The sequence below is a fragment of the Candoia aspera genome, chromosome 11 (assembly GCF_035149785.1).
Source record: "Candoia aspera isolate rCanAsp1 chromosome 11, rCanAsp1.hap2, whole genome shotgun sequence".
Taxonomy (NCBI): domain Eukaryota; kingdom Metazoa; phylum Chordata; class Lepidosauria; order Squamata; family Boidae; genus Candoia; species Candoia aspera.
The window spans coordinates 172,238-192,011 of record NC_086163.1 but is presented as its reverse complement, the minus strand read 5'-3'; the positions used below and the strand labels follow the sequence as shown (position 1 = coordinate 192,011).

Genomic DNA, 19,774 nt, shown 5'->3' with positions numbered 1-19,774 from the left:
TTGTTCAAATCAGCGTCTGAGCTACAGATTTCAGGACGGATTTCTAAAATTCTAAGGGAAATTATGTGTTTTCCCTCCTGCCAGATACAAGGATAAAATGTCCAACATCAACTAGATACTTATATATCTTATGGTTGCATGTACACAACATGTTAAGGTTAGTTTTAATTACTTTTTGTGGTTTAGTATGTTCAATATATTGTGTGAACTATGAAAATGGCTAAATACAGTAAGGGCTAAGCATGTTGTGCAAACAAAACCACTATGTAAAAAATTCAGGAAGAATCTTCCAACCCGGTTATCTTACCAAAAACTTGTAGATCAGGATTGAAAGAGTTCAACAAAGCAAGGCCAAAAATAACCTATTAATAAATAAACATAAGTTAAAAGTTAATATATTACAATTCAGTACCATCAAAACTGGGCATGCTTACTCTTAAGAAGAAAAGACCAGGGGGATATGATAGCACTACTAAAATCCCTGAAAGGAGATCACACAGAAGACAAACAAGGGCAATTGTTTGTCCCGTTTGGAAAAAATTCTTAATTGTAAGAACAGTTTGATAGTGGAACTGATAGCAGAAAGGTGGTGAGCCCCCCTTCCTTGGAAGTGTTCTGTCTGGGATGCTTTAATCATATCCCTGTGCTGAGCAGGAGGCTGGACCTGATGGCTTTAATGTCTCCTTCCCACTTTATGGTTCTAATACACAAGCCAGAGGGTGACCACCAGACAGTCCAAGGAAAACCCCAAGACTGAATATTGCTGCTTTATTTCCCACTTCTGCAGCCCACCCAATATACCCAATAGATCCTGCCATCTATGGAGTCAGAATCTGGAGGGTGATGCATCTGGCATTTTGAACTACAGTGCTAATAAGTATCAGGGCCAGCCAGGAAGTAGAAGGCAAAACTGGAGGACCTGCTGGTGGCTGTCGCCTATTTATTTCCCAAGGCAAACATACTAAGAGCAGCATACTAGCTGGTACATTTCTAAGATTCCATCAAGATGCTGGTGCTGCCCCCCCAAAATACGCCAAGTGTGTAAGAATGAAACAGACAGCCCACCTCTTGAACCTTGCTTAATTTGATAACTTTGCTCAGCTGAGTGAACAGATGGGGTGATGGCTTAAGACTCTGAAAGAAACAAGAATGTTGTGCACAATTTTAACAAAAGGGACAAAAATTATTATACCAAGAAAAGTAGCCCAATATCAAACTTCTATACATTAAAACAAAAACAGGATTCATAGAAGTATAATTCAGGTTCAAGACCACCACATTTCTTCCGTGACTTCCAGCATTTCCCCAAGCCAAAGTAACATTTTTGTTTTTATTGCTATAAGCATCTTGGTTTGAAAATCTCATTCTGTGGTATCAACCATCTCCTTTTATCAAACAGCATAGCTGTATTTCAAAAATTAGAAGCTTACTTCTTCTGGGAAACACTTGGTCAATCCCTTATTTTTAAAAATTTAAAGTTCATCATCCATTATTGGAAGGAACAGAAGTCGTGAATAGAGAAGCTGTGATTCCTTTACTTGTGGTACACCTTAACTCTGTATGCTGAGTGTGCTTATAACATAGCTCTGACAAACACAAGATGATTTTGAGGTTTTACCAAAACAACTACCCTATACGTATCAAATTTTACATTTTGCACTGATGTATTTACTGTACAGCCACTTTTGAAATTACCTAATATTCTTGGTCCTATGGTGGTGATCAGGTCCTACCACTGAGATTAAAGAATCTCTCGGTACTTCTGGGACTGAAAGCCCTGATAGCTTATGGCTACATTTTTTAAACTGGCAGGGGGGGTTCCTTCAAGTCAGTTTGGACTCCTGGCGACTGCCTGGACAAGTCCCTGCAGTTTTCCTGGAAAGGTTTTTCAGTAGTGGTTTGCCACTGTCTGCTTCCTAGAACTGAGACAGAATGACTAGCCCAAGGTCACCCAGTTGGCTTTGTGCCTCAGGTGGGACTAGAACTCACAGCTTCCCAGTTTCTAGAGTGGCGCCTTAACCACTACACCAAAGTGGCTCTTATGACTACATTAACCTGTGGAAAATTAAGGCTGAATCAGCAAACAGCTCCCATCATTTTGTTCACTAAGATTCCCTTTTCACAGAGAATTCAAGACAATTGCAATGATACTCTTGTAGGATCCTGCAGGATTTCAGACTGGCCCAGCCGTTCTTCAAGTTTTATACAAGGATGCTGAGCAACCCCTACTGAGAAATAAAGCTCAAGGCTATCAAGAATATTTCAATTATAACTTATTCTGTTTCCTATTTCATCCAACCAAGTCTCTGCAATCATGCAGATGCAGATTAAATGTGAAATAGTTTTTTTTTAATCCATTCAATTGTGTCTGATTCTCGGAGCCTGCCTAGACAAGTCCCTGCTATTTCTTGGCAAGTTTTTTTAGAAGTGGTTTGCCATTGCCTCCTTCCTAGGGCTGAGAGAAAGTAACTGGCCCAAGGTTACCCAGCTGGCTTTGTGCCTAAGGCGGAATTAGAACTCGTGGTCTCCCAGTTTCTAGCCTGATGCCTTAACCACTACACCAAACTGGCTCTCTGTGAGATAGTTAACCAGTGCCTTATCAATCAACAATTGTAATGTGTTAAGAACCGTTTGTGTTTGTTGAGATTTTCTGAGATTGCCTGAAATCTTCCCCTCCCTTCCCCCAACTCCAATTTAAATCCTACATCAGTCTAACTACTCTGTACATCTGATGAAGTGAGTTGCAGCATACCGAAGCTTATGCCTTTTAATACAATCTACTAGTTGGAAAAGGTGCTGCCAGACTCCTCCTGATTTTTTGCCACTACAGACTAACATGTCTCTCCTCCTATAATGTTGCTTATAATCTACATATTAAGTTGACATTGCACAAACACAAACACATACACAAACAGAGCACTGTGGAATACCACTCTCAAGACATTCATTATATTCCAAGCTGGAGCATCTTCTGGAATCTGTACAAATCTTGCTTCTTCAATCTTTTAATGGCTACAAACTTCCTAGCTAAGTTTTTATATTTAACTCTTTGATTTTATACTGTAATACACTGCTATTTGAGTTTGGGTGATAGGACAAAAAATATCCACAAATTAATATAAAGGTTCCAATATCTCACAATCTTTGACATACTTGAAGAGCTAGAAATACTGGGTTACAGTCATAAATTTTGCAACACTGGCTGAATAGTGCAACAAATTATGACTTGCTTAATAATTCCATATGACATTAGGTTTTATTAAGCCAATACAAACCTTCTGATAATGCAGTGGATTTTCAATAGCATAGGACAGCGTTGAAATGAAGTTTGGCTTAGTAATCAATGATGCACACTCCTGGATCAGAAACTGAGTCTGGAAAGAAAGGGGATGGCTATATAAGAGGTATTGTCTTTGAAATCGACAACATGATTCTCTTCCAAACGGCTATGCACAGGTAATCCTTGGGACTGGAATGTCCATCGCTAAGCAAAGTGGTTGAGAAACAAAACACCAAGTGACTGTGCCGCTTAGCAATGGCAGTTCCAGCAGTCCAGACTGCAGAGGTTAGGCCAGGACCACACGAACTGCCAGCCCCGTCCCACCGCCTCCTCCCCAGCCAGGCCTCGTGAGCTCCCTTCGGCAGACGAGGAGAACCCTGCCGCACTTGCCTCCACTTTAAATCCCCCAACACCTACCTCCCATCTCTGCCCCTTTGGCCACCCTGTACTCTGTCACTGCCGCCTACCCCTGCCGCCCCCAGTTGACCTTTGCGGTCTTCTTCCTCCTGCTGCTGACGATGCGCACCTGGCCAAGGTAGCTGCTGGCAGAGATGGGGGAAGATTGGTGGGGGGCGGGGAGGTGAAGCACATGCTGTGGTCCAAAATGCCAGTGGGCTGCCAAGTGCCTGAATTTTAATCATGTGACTGCAGGGCAGCTGTAACTTTGGGGACCAGTCATAACTACCATTCGTTCAGTGCCATCATAACTTCAAATGGTCGCTGAACAAATGGTTGCTAAGCAAGAACTACCTGTATTATTGAACTTGTATACTGCCTGACCTTAACGCTGGGCTGCTCACAACAATCAAAGAAATGATAATAAAATCAATAAAAAATAAAAGATAAAAACTGGTAAGCGTGATGAAGTGAGGGGCATCCCTTTCCCTTGCCAAAGGCCTGAGTGAAGAGCCAGGATTTCACTGCTCTTGTAAACCACAGCAGGGTGGGAGCCATCTGGATCTCGGGGCGGGGGTGTCATTCTAGTGGTCAGGCACTCCTTCAGAGAAGGCACGCCTCCAGGGTCCTGAGAGAAGACTTTGTTTAACTGAAGGAACCAGGAGCACACCAACCCCACAGGACCGAATCAGCTGGGCATATGTTACGGGAGAGAGGCAGTCCCTCAAGTAACCAGGCCCTATACATAGGTCATTACCTATGTAGGGCTTTATAGGTAACGACCAGCACCCAGAATCGCACCTGGAAGCAAACTGGTAACCAGTGCAGCTTGAGCAGCAGAGGTGTTACACGGGCACACCAAGGCGTGCCCATTATTGCCTGTGCCACTGGACTAGTTGAAGCTTCCAGGTCATCTTCAAGGGCAGTCCCACATAGAGAGCAGTGCAGTAATCAAGCCATGAGATAAAAGTAAAGAGCAAAATAATAGGAAGCTCTTCACATCAACTTACCTGGTGGAAATCTTTACCGCTACTTTTACCATCGCCACTGAAATCCACATGAGAAAAGAGACAGCGTAGCAAATGCCTGTCTGCTTCAGGACCGTGCCGGTTCACAATCTAGATCCAGAAAATAACCCACAATTACCTTCAAGAGCCAAGCTCAAATGTATTTGCAATCATACCAATTACGTTATATAATACAAACACTGCATCCAGGTGAAATAAAAGCTAAGACCTAAGTTTTACAGCTTAGTACCTAGATATCTGCAGGACCATTTCCTCCCACCAGAAGAGGACCTGCCCAATACATTTATCTTGGGAAAAACTGCCCATGTGTTTGTGCTCCTTTTTCAAGAGGTGAGAAGGGCTGAGGCAACAAGGGCTCCTGCATTCTGGAACAGCCTCCCCTGGAAGTTAATTAGTGTCCTCAAGAAGGACGCTTGCAGAAGTTAAATTAAAATGGAGATCTGTCAGATGGCATTTGGAATTTATTTATTTACAATATATACTTGATAAATTTATATGGCGGCCCATCTCATATGCATGATTCTGAGCAGCGAACAGTTAAAATCAGAAAACATAACGAAAAAACAACCAAGTTTAAAACAACAGAGATAACATAAAACAACTGAGAAGCCAAGAATACTCAGTTAACACAACCAAGACCAAGAAACGGGCTCACCCATACTATTAGGGCCCCAGGCTTGGTGGCAAAGTCAGGTCTTCAATGCCTTGCAAAACAACAGCAGGGTCAGGGCAAGTCTAATTTCTGGGGGAATGTTCCAGAGGGTGGGTACCAGGGCAGAAAAGGCTCTCTTCCTGGGCCCCGCCAGATGACACTCTCTTGTAGATGGGGTTGCAGCATGCCTCTCCCGACAGATCTAACGGGATGGGTAGACACCATTGGGGAGAGAGGATCCCTTAAGTAACCCAGCCCCAAGCTATGAAGAGCTTTAAAAGTAACCACCAGCACCTCAAATTGCACCCAGAAGCATACTGGCAGCCAATGCAGCTCATGGAGCACAGGTATCACATGTGCAAGCAATTAATACCCATAACTACCTGTGCTGCTGCATTCTGCACTAGCTGAAGTTTCCAAATACCTTTCAAGGGCAGCCCTATGTAGAGCACATTGCAATTATCCAAGTGGGAGGGGACTAAGGTGGGTGCGACCATGAACAGGGCCTCCGTGTCCAAGAAGTTGTGCAAAGTCCCTCCTGGCCAAGGCAGCCACCTGCTCTTCAACCAAGATCCCCAGGTCCAGGAGGACCTCCAAACTGCACACAGGATCTGTCTGGGTAGCGCAACCTGTTCAGAACAAGAAATGGAACGTCTCCAGAACCAGGGGTCCTAAAACCCAAAGCCACTTGGTCTTACTAGGGTTGAGCCATAGCTTGCTTGTTGTCCCCCATCCAGACCCCCACAGCCTCCACACATTGAGACAGGACCTCCACAGAATCACTTGGACAGCCCAGGCTGGAGATATATAACTGGATGTCATTAGGATATTTATTTATTATTCAAATTTTGCTACCACCCATCTCCCCCAAAAGGGGGACTCTGGGCAGTTTACAATAAAATCAAGACTATAATAATAACAATTAACACCTATAAAAACAATTACAGATATAAAATGCAATAAATAAGTATAAAATCCAAGAGGTTTTTTGATGATACTGCACCTCGAACCGATGGATGACCTCACCCAGAGGCTTCACGTAGATGTTAAAAAGGAGAGGAGAGAGCACCAAACCGTGAGCTGGACCTCTCCTTCTCTATCAACACTGATTGGAACTGGCCCCAGAGGAAGGAGAAGAACCAGCACAACACTCTGCCGCCCACCCCTAACCCCGAAGCCAGTCCAGAAGGATATTATGATTGAAGGTATTGAAAGCTGCTGAGAGGTCAAGAGCAAGGACAGACACATCACCCTGTCCCGCTTTTGCCAGAGATCACCCAAGAGTATGATCATACCATTTCAGTCTCGTACCTGGGCCTGAATCCTGACTGAAAGGGGTACAGATAATCCACTTCTTCCACAGTTCTCCTACCTTCTCCACAACCTTCCCCAGAAGGCAAATGTTGAAAGTGAACAAAAATTGTCCAGTACTGTTGAGTCCAGTGATGGCCTCTTGAGGAGGGGGCCTCCTTAACAGACGGTGGAACCACTCCCTCTCTCAAAGAAGAATTAACCACCACCAAGATGCAACCACATGTCACCTCCCAGGAGGCTTTAGCCAACTGGGAAAGACATGGATCTAATACAGAGGTGGCTGAGCTAACAGCCATCAGAACCCTATCCACTTCCTCAGGCCCAACAGGATCAAACTCCTCCCAGATAACCAAGCCAGACCTTGTCCCAGTCATCTCCACAGAATCTGCTATAAGGCCAGAGTCCAACGTAGCGTGAATCTGATCAACTTCATCTGTCAGATGCCTTGCAAATTCCTCAGCAGGCCCTGTAGGTAAACCTCTGAGCCACCCCTTCCCAGGAGGGCTCAGATCACTTGAAACAAGGCTGCTGATACTTCACAGTGTCTCTCTCATATAGCATGAGCCAGCTAGTTACAGCATGAACTGAAAGCTGGCCCAAGCCTGCCTCAAGCCTTGAACTGGCTGTTGCTGGGCACCAACTATGCCTCTGATAGGAAGACATGCAACTGCTATGCAACGTTTTCAAGGGGCTCAGGCAATTTGCAAAGGAAAAAAAGGAAAATGAAATCACATACCAATTTTCAAACCTACAAGACTTGCATAAGATACAAGACTCCAGAGCAATATTTTCAGTTTTACACACAGCTGGCACCAAGATTTTTACATATTTATTGTATCTTATGAATAACGCAAAGCATAACTCCGCAATGCTATTTCTTGCTTACAGAGGTAGTCAATCTGTTCCAGGGCTTGCATGAATCAGCCCAGAAGTTCAGATTTGTGCATTCCAGGGAGAAAATGGCACATAAATGGAGAAAATAGAAGGTTTCACTGCCCCCTCCCATCTTGCATAACCTTCAACAGAACATCAGCCTCACAAGGCTCCTGTTTATTTATTTATGGAACTTATATGGTCAGAGCATAGACTAGCTAACTTTAAAGTGACTGCAGATATCACTAAGTATTTCACACCGAAACTATCCAGTCTCTGTTTGAAGTCCTCCATCAAAGAAGAATATAGCACCTCGTGAGGCTTCTTATTTCCCAAGATGATAGGAAATGTATCATTATCTAATCACGCTGAGCAGAACTGACAAAGTCCGAAGTATCTGGAGCATCCCAACTTGCTTTCCACAAGGGTAAATTAAGTGGCATCTACAAACTAGAAAGATAAGTGGAACTGATCCCAATTAAAAGTGGAGCAGTCAAAAGTCTCTTGTACATAGTCAATACCATATTTATAACCCAGCAAGTGAATGAATAGTGTTGATAGGGGAGATCTGGTATGAGTTATCTAGATGATAGACTACTGGCATGAAATGGGCTGCCAATAGTCTCACAAGGTCTTGTAAAAATATATTAGCAGAAGTATGGTGAGTTAGGTCTTTAAACTAAATCCTGTAGAGACTGGAGAAAAAAACCAATGAAGTAAAAACGTTAAAGATATGGTAACCTGTTAATATGAGCCTGAACTTTAATTCAAGAAGGCATATATGATTTAATAGATATAACTTAGTAGATGACTGATTCCCATCTTTGGAATGTAGCAGTTGAAGGAGTTTGTTCAAAAAGGAGCAGAAGCAAAAGAAAGGGAAAAGGAGTTGAACAGTATGTAAAAATTACAGTGTCTTGTCCAGAAATCCAAGTGAATAAACTTGGCCGGCTATACAGAGCACCTGGATTAAAACAAGTGGAAGAACAAATAGAAGATTACTGATGCCCAACCAAAGAGGTGAGGCAGACAATGCCTTCAAAAAGCAAACTGCAGATCTTTCCATGAGGCATTAAGTAGAAGCAAGTTCTGTTCAGAGATGAACTCTGTCGTGTGTGATGCTTCTGGGAAATTCCTGACTTGTCTTGCTTCAAAGGAAGACACAAGAAAAGGAGCTATCCTTGGCTTGATACTAATCCGTAGGGAAGTAGCAAGAACAATGAGGGAAAGTGACTATGTTATGCTGGAATTCTTCATTTGAAGGGGAACTAGGGCTAAGGGTATCATGGATGGATGGATGGAGGCAGTGTGAGTTTTTCCCTCCAGGATTTTAAGACAACTGAAAATTAACAGGCCCATACCTGAGGTCCCAACTATAAAAGGTTATGGTGCTCTGTATGCCATGTGTTGGGAGCAGGAAAAGAGAAGCTGGTAGGCAAGAGAGAAAGAAAACAAGAAACTCCAGGGGCTAAGTGCAGCATGCAGCAGTGACTGGATGTGCAGAAAAAAGCAGGAGCTGATTCAGAAGCACTTGCAGCTGAAAGCAGAATAAAGCAGCAAAGCCAACTCCTTCAGGAGCACCAATAGACAAACAGTGCTGGTTTTCTTAAAAAAACAAAACAAAACACCCCTCCCAGCCAAATACTGAGAGACACCACAGCAGCTCAGAACAAAGGCTTGTCTGAAAAGACTAAAAACACTAGCCAGCAGTGAAGCCAATCCAATCCAGGGTGGCTAGAACTCAGGCTGGGTTCCCCTACAATACACCCCTAGATAGAGCTAGCTAAGCCTCATAAGTTACAGAAGGGTATGCAATTCAAGCCTGCCTGTGAAAGAAAAGGGGGAAAAAGGAAAAGAGAAAAGAAGTTCATAAAAAACTGTAAATAAGAATTAGCTGCATAGTACATACCAAATTTCATAAAAATTATAACTATAGGCATACATACTAGGCAATTATGTGGTTTTTAATGTGTTTTTAATCTATATATTGGACTTACTGAATGCCACCTAGAGTCTTCTTGGTGTTGAATGGCCTTAATAAATTCAATAAATAAATAAATAGTTTTAGACATTGTGATAAGGTTTAGAAATAAGTGGCTATTTTTGTATAATAAATCCTTTCCTGCAACAAAGGGAGAAGAAATACACGCCTTGTCTGTACCATTCCTTCAAAAGAACCCGTCACCAGTAGCACATCTTTATTTCATTAAACAGAAAAATAACAGGAGAAGCTAATGGGCAAAAGTACTGAAGATGGGTGGGAATTCCTAAAAAAGAGGATACTATAAGTACAATTAGAAGCAGTTCCACTGAGGGGGAGAAATGTGAAGCCTGGAAAAGGAGCCAATTTGGTTACAAAATGTGAGCAGCCTAATATAAAAACGGAATTATCTCTTTCTATTCCTCTACTAGAATGGCTTTACACAGCCAAGTGTGACTTTTACTTGAAAAATAGCAGAAATGTCTAACTAAAAATTAACCATATATTCTTACTTTAACTGCTAAGTTCAAGAAAATATGCTTGCTGGAGTAGCAACATATTCCAGAAGAACATTCTCTTCATCATACAGTCTAATCCAGGAATACCAAAGGTATTTGCTGAAGCAATGCAATGAAAACACACAAACATGGAAAATATCCCAAAGGACAGACTGGTCAAAAAACATGGGGTCGATCAAAAGCTTAGCTCATACTCTCAGAGGAAAAATGTAGCAAAGCAATTATTGGCACTGACTGAAATCTGACTCAGCACATTTTGACACTTCTGACAGCAAACAAAATTAAGCACAGGAATTTTAATAAGCAGTAACACCAACTTAGACAAAGCCATCTAACACAATTCAGATACCGATCTGGAAACAGCAAACTGTCAGTTGATGTAACTAGATGAAATATAGCTTTCAGCAAGTAGACTAGAGTAAGAGCCATGTTTATTATTTGAAAGACAAATTCAAGTAGTATTAAAAGCACAGCGGTACAAAATAAGCTAAGAATGAGCTTATCTTCTTTCCACCAAAATTCCAAAAGAGTACAACACTCTCCACTTACATGTTGTATTTCCTGCTGGCTGGCTCGGTAGTTTTTCTTAGTTAAATTGTCCACCAGGTAGCTGATTTGAGACAAGGCCAGCGAGAGCGAGTCAAGATTCATTGCTGGTTGGGGCGGAAGCAGGCGGCCGAGCCCGGCGCAAAATCACCATTATTCCCCTTTAGTCACCTCAGAGACAGGTTAATTTTTTTCCACTTAGCCTGTATCTCAAGTTATGCTGTATCTTTAGTTCTTCTTTACCAGTACTCCCACTAGGTCCTGAAACATGGCACCTGAAAAATAAAGCACATCTTTTTACATTATGTATTAATGAATAATGCTGTTTTCCATTTTGTTCAGAAAAATGGCAGGAGCTCAAAAGAATAGGTTTAACAACTGGAAAACTTGGATCAAACCGAAGGGAAGGCACACTGAGGCACCCTCTCCATAACATCATTTCCTATGCACAGAAACAGCTTTGATATTTCCTACAATATGACTCTCCAGGAGGGTAATTTTTATATTCTGTTATTCATTCACTGAACATTCTAATGGCCATACAATAAACTGTTATATTGTCATTCTAGATATACATGAATTCTGGGTCAACTACCAACAAAGATGATTTCAGATTTGGCCAATACATGGCCCTGCAAACATAGTCCCAAAGGGTTTTTCAGAATGGGTTCTGCAAAACAAAGAGGGGGGGTACCCCCACCTACGCAGCCATCTGCTCCCACCTCACTTCCCTTCCCACTTGCTGTATGTCAAACATGGAAGGGTTCTGGCTACCTTTTTCTCACCACATGCACAAACCCCTTCCCTGCCCCCAAACTCCAATAAATAATTCTAATTCTGCAAGAGCAACCATGGCAAGTCCCTTTTTTACCTTTCATGCTGCAGACAATATTTGGGTGTACACACACACATCTCCAGAATCTGCTGAACCCTAATCAAGGTGGCATCCTGTGTGTACCTAATAAGAGCAATTCCCACTGAGCTGTGTATACATGTGCCTCAAATCCCTTTGGAGTAGGAGTTCCTCCAGAGTAAACATATGCAATAATAGCTTTTGCAAAGGCAGGCAGGCAGAAAATGGGGACTTCAGCCAGGCATTCACAATGGAAAAAAAAATCCAATTTAATTTCCAAATGTTAATCTGTTAGTTTTATCCATATTATGATGCTACATGTCATGTTTATGTACACCAGGCTATCAATAAATAAGGCATTCTACGTGACATCACAAATTGTGATTTTCTGCATAATTTTTCATGTTTAATAATATTAAATTGTGACCCTTACCCTAGATACAGAACCAGTTTGGTGTAGTGGTTAAGGCATCAGGCTAGAAACCAGGAGACAGTGTGTTCTAGTCTGACCTTAGGCATGCAAGTTGGCTGGGTGACCTTGGGCCAGTCCTTCTCTCTCAGCCCTAGGAAGGAGGCAATGGCAAACCACTTCTGAAAAATCTTGCCAAGAAAACTGCAGGGAGTTGTTCAGGCAGTCTCTGAGAATTGGACACGATTGAACAGATTAAAAAAAAATCCTAGATATAAACCTCAGTATATGGATATTATTTTTATTTTGTTTTTTGATCAGGCCTAATAAGTATCTATGTAATGTGAGCATTTTTCTAGATATGGATCATTGGCTGCAAATTGGCAGAGACAGTACAGAAACAGGTAAAAATAGAAAAAGCTAAACAAATTCCAGTGCTGTAACTGGTACATTCAGTGTTGTAAAAAATCAAGTAAGTACAATATATAAATTTGCATAAATAAATTACAAGAAGCACACGTTTTAATTTGCTATCACTAGTGCTTTGCTTCTTGTCCAGGGGTTCCAGAATTTTATTTTAACTAACAGGTTCCATAGCTGGAAAAAGTTTGAAAACCCTTGCCATAGACCCCCTTGCCTCAGAGAATGTGGCCTGAATAAATAATTAATTTAAAAAATACCATTTCCTCTTCTCATGCATACCTCTGATTTATAATTTCTTCTCAATTCTCTGAATAGAAAAGGTTTTTGAAAGGCAAAGTACTTCATTAGCTTTGCAGTAAACACAGACTAAAATCCCATAGATCATTACTATGTCCTTGAGCAGGGTGGGTAAAGGTCAGATTATACAGATAATATCACTACACAATGACAACAAAAACCTGATTTTAAGTCAGATTGTAAAAATATGATGCAAAAAAAAGAGTTAGAAACTGGGAGTGTGAGTTCTACTCCTGCCTTAGGCAGGAAGCCAGCAGGGGACTTTGGGCCCCTCCCTCTCAGCCTAAGGAAGGAGGCAATGAGAAAGTACTTCTGAGAAATGTTGCCAAGAAAACTGCAGGAGTCAAGACTGACTTGAAGGCAAAAAAAAAAAAGTATAAAAATAAGACATAATAGAGAAGACTTAATAACTGAACTCTCTCTAAAATCATAAAGAAGGTGAATAAATAAGAAATCTGAAGTGAAGAAGTAGATCTGGATGAATCTGAAAAAAAGGTGAAAACACATTCTGACATTCCTCACAATTTGAAGTATGTGTTTTTGGATTATGCATTTCTATATTATACCTTTACTGGCTTGATTTTATTGATTCATTCATCTGGAGTGTTGGCTAGAAGGGCAGTGAGAATGACAGTGGCATTGGGACACCTGGACGTGGCAGCCAATACTGTGAGTGGTATCACTATGGGGCTGAGACTTGGCAGAGACTGCTGCACGGGCATAGCAGATATGGTGACAAAGCTGGGCTGCTGGCTAAGTAGTAAAGCACAGCATGCTTCTAACCAGAGACGTGGCAGCAATGGGAACACTGGTGCACGACAGCCATCACTACTGGGATTTGTGGCAGTGATGACCATGAGAAGTAGTGAACTTGGGACCAAGACTAGCAATGGGATGAGTCTGGGTTAGACTTTAGACATTTGGCTGTTGGAGAAAGGGAGATTCTCAGCTACTGAGAAAAACTGAGGAAAACAGGATGGTGAGACGTGAGGGGAATGGGTTCCTGAGCTTCAGCATTTTGACATCAAGCCACGAGGTATCCTAAGTGAGCCCTGCCTTGTGCAACTGGGGAGGCCGCATAGTTACAGTTGGTGGAGAAAGACCTCCTGTGACGTCAGCACCTCATGCACAAAAGCCTATTTCCAACCACATCTTCCACTGCAGAATAGTTCACATTTGGGGAGTGCCGCAAGCAAGAGGCAGGGGGAGAGAGATTCGCTAATAGGGTGGGCGAAAAAGGGACAGCCCTGGATCTAGTAAGAGCAGCCTTGACTAATGGGTTTAAGGGTAATGCATGGCGTGGGAGATTGATGATTGATGCAGTGCAAGGATGGGAATAAAGCAGTGGAGGTTAGTGTAAGTAGGTTACCAGACTGCCAACCTCCTGGCCTTACTGTGTTTGTGAGGTGCACTATACAACTAACACCCATGTGGCAAAAATGTGGAGCTTGGGAGATAAGGACTGGGGTTCATAAGGAGATATAGTAGAGGGTGCCAGACACACTGTTCCAGGGGAAGGATGATCTCCAACTTGGTGGCAATCTCCATTTTTGACCCGGGGAGATCCAATCTGGAGACTTGGTGGTTGGATTGCTGATGCTCCAGTTTGGGGTATTATTGTGCTTATGCATTAAGTTGGACTGTAGAGACAAGTTAGGGATCCTGTTGGTGTACTGGCACCATCAGGGCCCCTCCCTGGGCTTCTGCACCTAGTTGATGGACTGGTGGTGGAGACACCCACCGTCCAACGTTTGGAGTTGGGGACTTCAACCTTCATATTACAGGAACTGAGTTGTTGGGCCAAGAAGTTCATGGTCTCCGTGAGCTTGTCTCAAGTGATCTCGGACCCAACATAACTAGGTGGACATACTCTGGACCTTGCCATTACTTTCGAACAGTTAGCATGTGATCTGGATGTGGAGGGCCACTGTAAGTAACCCTTTGCCAAGGTCAGATCACTTCCTGGTCCAGATACAAATGATTGCCACCCAAGACTTTTGCTGGGCCAAATCTGCTTGAATGATCCACCCTAGGTGCCTAACGAATGACTTTCAGGGGGTGGTTGGGAGTTTCCTAACAATCTGGCAGATGAATCTGTTGAAGGCCTGGTTTGTTGCTGCTCCCAGGGGACCTCTTTTCACTGGTAGATCCTGATGGCTCCTTGGTTTACTATCACCACAAAATAAGCCTGAATGTGGGCACATAACTTGTGCTCAGTCAGATTCACCTCTTGACTGGTACTCTAGACATCACTTCTCTCACTTCATTATTTCTATAGTGAATTCTATAATTTCTACAATAATAAACTCCATTATTTCTCCTCTTTTATTGCATCAGCAAATTGTTACTCCATGAGCATGTTTTGGGTAGTGAATTTCCTGTTAGGAAAGAACCAACATCCACAGCCTCCACCCAGCCACTGTTATCAATTAGCACATTTCACTGACAAAGTCGCCCAGATTCTCCGGTAGGGTCCAGAACGATGACTGGGGTATTGTTTTGCTTAGTTACCTAGGTTTCGTTTTGACCTGGGGTCTGCAATGAAGTGCACAGGGTGCTCTTTACATTGTTACCCCAGGCCAGACTGGTGATGGCACTGAAGTTCTGTCCTAGTGCCTGGAGGCTGCAACGGTCTGGATGTGAGATAAAAGGTTTAAACTGAATTCCTAGCACAGGGTTTCTCAACCAGGGTTCCACAGAACGTAGGGTTCTGCAAGAGATCGCTAGGGGTTCCCTGGGAGATCATGATTTAAAAATTATTTCAAATTTGGGCAACTTCACATTAAAGAGGTAAGTTTTATTCTTTACTTTTAGTTTAAGAACACTGTTAATGCCTATATAGAGGCCTACACATGAAACAAATATAATTTGTAACTTGTGGCCTATATTTGAGCCTCAATGTGCAGGGGTTCCTTGAGGCCTGGAAAATATTTCAAGTGTTCCTCCAGGGTCAAAAGGATGAGAAAGGCTACCCTAGCAAGAGAGAGTTTGTCCATCAGGATTCTTTCTCTGTTCCAGTGGTGTCTCTTGACAGGGTGACATTACCTCTGACAAACAGATTCGTGACTTGAGGGTTCTCCTCAACTCTTTTTAGGCAGGAAGGCCTTTTCCCAGCTTTGGCTGGTGTGTTGCCTGTGACTCTACCTGCAGTGGGCAGATTTTGCTACAGTGACTCATGCCCTCATCACCACCCACTTACTACTTACTACAATGTTGACTACTGCGACATTCTGTATGGGGGCTCTCTTGCAGCAGCTTGATCACGGCAGGACAGTTCACCAGTTCCAAAACTAATAACCGTTCTTAATGTTAGCAATGCACAGGTACTGGTATCCTAGGCTAAATCTTCTCTACCTCACTAACAGCATTACAGTGTGTGAAAGCCTCAGGGGACCACAACCATGACAGGCATCAATGGTTAGTATCTTCAACAAAATATGAGCTGAAGTAGTTATGTTAAAGAGGAAGGGTCAAAATACTTCCAAGCCAATGTATGGGGAAAGTACTTGGCTGAAGTTTGGTTGAAGTCACTGTTGCTAAAAGAAGGTGCTATCAGTTACTAAATCTAAAGCTTCACATACTTTCTCCAACAAATATAGTAAAAGTGGACTGAACATGTTCAATAAAGCCATGTCACAGAACACTGTTTTCTAGGTTGTTTGTTTAACCAAAATCCCTTTATCTATTAATAAGACTTAAATGAAGTTCTAATCTCACTGTAGGTCACAGTACTGGAAGACTGCAGAGAGTTCAAAGACTCACAAACTTTCTCACCATTTTAAGGTCCCACCCAGTGACAACTATGACATATGGAAGTTTGTGACCTGGAACAGGAGTAAATGTCAACAGCATGAATTACCAAATGATGTGAAAGGAACACTGTGTGGTTATGACACTAAGAGAAAGGAGGAGGATATAGGGTGGTCTGCTTTTGTGGAGCAGAGCTGATGAATGTATGCAGAGAAGCAAAGGCAGAGGTATAATTATGAAGACCTTGTATCAGAAAATATGAATTTCTACCCAGATTCTACTCCTCCAATTCTCCTCCCTCATGCTTAGGCTTAATCTACCATCTTTATGATCCCCAACATATACTACAACATCCTTTCCATTTCCTTCCTTCTCCCCCAAGCAACAAAGCACCCACAACTCTTCCCTATTATCTTATAAATGTTCTCTCTGACCACTGGCTCACTCCTATATGAGCCTTCTGCATACAGATATGCTCAAGAACGTAGGTTTTACCACAAAGCTTTTTTTAAAAAGGAACTTATAATGTCAAAGAAAAACAAACGTAGCAGTACATTAAGCATGGTATTCTTTCACAAAGGAAATAAAGGGCCCCATAACTCTGGCAACTGTAAGAGCTAGAATATTACAAACAAACAAAAAAGAGTATTACAAACAAAAAATTAACAATTGCATAGTATATATATTGAACTTAGCTATTTTATGTTTTTAAAGGTTCTAGTCCAATAATCTTAACTGTCACCTTAACTGTCAGAAGGTATAAAGAAAGCCAGAATTATTCAACATGCTTAGAAATATTATGATGAAAGAGATTCAGCGACATTTCATTCTAAAGAGAAGCTTCAGCTGATACAATGAGAGGATGCCATCTTCTAAAAGCTCAAGGGAACAGAGAACACTCCTTATGTGGAGTCGGACCCTGGCCATCTAACTCAGGATGCTCAGCAGCTGCTCTCCAGGGCTTTAAGAATTTTTCCAGCCCTATCTGGAGCTGCTAGGGATTGAAACTGAGATGTCCTATCCTGTAGTCAAAGAAACAGATACTGATGTTTTAGAAGACACCAATGGGCATTTCTTTCAAAATATTAGGATAAATATTTATAAATGACACATTCAGAATCCCACACAAAGTATTCCAAAAGTCCACCTTCAAATTGAACAGACAAAACAAAAAACAAAACTAATGTCACTAGATTGCTCTCTATGGAAGAAGAAATTCTATTTACATTAGAGGTATCAGCCTGATTTACCAATGATTTATAATTATCTTCATCACCAACACTACAACCCAATCTTCATACTGCATTTGCAATTAGGTTGGTGTGCTGGCTTTTTACCTGCTCCAAATGACAAGCGAGAAATAATTGAAAGATTGCGAATCACACGTAACTTTACTATGAGTTGAGTTACTTGCGTTTGATAAGTAGATTCTTATCAATGCCAAAATCATTCATGCCTAACAAAGAAAGGGATTTGGGTTAAAATAACAATAGAAACATCACTAAAATAGCAGCTTTGATGTAAAGACCACTAGATTAGGCCTACACAATAAAAATTATAAGGAAATGTAACACTGCAACAAAAATGTTCACTGTAATTTTATCATGATACCTTGTGATGTTCATAATAATAAGTACTCCAATGCAGGGCAAGAGTTATAAGAATAGCTCCTACACTTTGCACCAACTGAACCCGGAAACTCTGGAAAAATGTCTGTGTAGAGAATATTATAGCACCCTAACCCTGTTGTGACGAAGGAATGTGCAACTGTTGCAGGAGCAGTCACAGCTAGCACATTAAACAAAGTAGTGAAAATGCATTCCTTGCCAGCACCTAGAAATCTAGCAAAGTTGGTAATCAAACGTCCCAGGCTGTGGACCTGCTTGTTCAGAGGAAATGTGACACCATTCAGAATAGGCTGAATCACAATTACTGAGCTTGGTTTCCCAACACAATTTCTGTCTTGCCTGGCTCTGATTATAGCTTGTATAGCCTCATCCAGATCATTGTTGAATTTAGGCTACAATAAGGGAATCCACTGTTTCCCTGAGTTGGACAGCAAGAAACACTGGTACTAGTTGTCACAAACATATTTAGAGGCACCTCATTCCAAAGTTCCACGTGACATTTCCGAACAGCTTCATTAAGAAACAAGTTGGAACCCAACAGCTTAAGTGCTTAATAGTTGTCCCTTCAGAATGACCTTCTATAGGCAAGCTAACAGGAAAAACCAAAGCCAGTTCTAAGGGCCCAATCTGTCAGGCTACCCTAGAGTGTATTATGGCAACTAAAGGAATGCTCACTACTGACAATTCTGACAACGCTGTAAGAACATACATATCTATCTATTGGAAGAATAGCAGGATTGAAGTTATAAACCATGCTAGATCAGGCAAAAATTAGTAAAATAAATGCTACAAATAAGCCAATACTACACCATATTTACAGACAAAATGGCAAGACCTATTACCAAAGTAATCATAGCAGAACCCAGATCTGAATCAGCAACTTCCTCATTCACAGCTTAGCCGTTTACATAAACTCTAGATTAAAGAGTGTATTCTCGATGACGTAGAGGTCTCGTCCAAACAAGAAAGTTACAGGACAAAGACAGGAATTTCTTTTTAATCTAGCAGCGTTTCTTATAACCTTGCAGGTTCACCGGCACAAGTACATCAATCACTATTTGAGAAAGTTCCTTGGTGAAGTCAACTACTTCCACACCTAGAAAATAAATAGCGCTTGTACGCCCCAGAATAACGATTAGCCCGCAACACTCTTCTTGCCGCACGAGGGGCCGTCTTCGCAGGCGCTTCCGAGCCGGCCCGCGCGGCGCCTTCAGGACTCCAGGCAGGAGGCCCGCTCCGACCTGAGGCAGAAGCCGGCGGGCCTCCGAAAGAGTCCGGCCGAGGGGTCTCTTAGCCCAAAGGAGACGCGGACCGGCCACGTGCAGCCCGAGAGAGGGGCAGCGGCGGACCCGGGAGGCCTCGCGGGGAGCTGCGCCTGGCCCGGCCGGCCGCCCCGAATTCGAAGAGGAGCGCTGCGACCCCCCCGGCAGCCGCCCCGGATCCGAAAGAAGGGCCGCCGCACAGGCCTCCTCGGGTCACCTGCGTCGGGCGGGGCGTCCGGGATGGCCGGCCGACCACTCCCGCCGCTCCCCACCCCCAGCGCGCCCGGCCTGGAAATTCCGCCGCCCTCCGGCGTGGGGCGCAGGCGCGGGCCTCACCTCGGGTGGCTCCGGGGCGAGAGGTCTCGGGCCAGACCAGGCGCCGGACGAGCCGCTCGCGTTCTCGCTAGTCGCCTCTCGAGCTGGTCCCCAAACAAAATGGCGACCGGGGCCGCGCGCTCACGTCGCGGCCTTTCTCTTCCCGTCTTCCCCTGGGCAGGACGCAAGGCGAGGAGGCGGAACCTTGACCTTAGGCTCAACCCGCCTGCGCGGAGACAATTTTGACCA

At 42.9% G+C, this 19,774-nt stretch overlaps 1 protein-coding gene across 8 annotated transcripts in view; it reads right to left on the bottom strand.

The window, feature by feature from the left end:
* Positions 1–19,706, bottom strand: part of CNOT1 (CCR4-NOT transcription complex subunit 1) — a 139,482-nt gene extending 119,776 nt beyond the window's left edge. For 4 of the 8 annotated variants that reach the window (XM_063312877.1, XM_063312879.1, XM_063312878.1 and 1 more), the window contains exons 1-6: positions 19,547–19,705; positions 10,592–10,863; positions 4,687–4,794; positions 3,276–3,374; positions 1,066–1,134; positions 308–362 (exon numbers count right to left, since the gene is read on the bottom strand). In XM_063312877.1, coding sequence (XP_063168947.1) covers positions 308–362; positions 1,066–1,134; positions 3,276–3,374; positions 4,687–4,794; positions 10,592–10,693 — 433 coding nt within the window. In that variant the 5' untranslated portion in view covers positions 10,694–10,863; positions 19,547–19,705. Of the gene's footprint in view, positions 1–307; positions 363–1,065; positions 1,135–3,275; positions 3,375–4,686; positions 4,795–10,591; positions 10,864–19,546 lie in introns of all 8 variants that reach the window. The other 4 variants (XM_063312881.1, XM_063312884.1, XM_063312883.1 and 1 more) reach the window with 2 other exon arrangements.
* Positions 19,707–19,774: the final 68 nt, after the last annotated feature.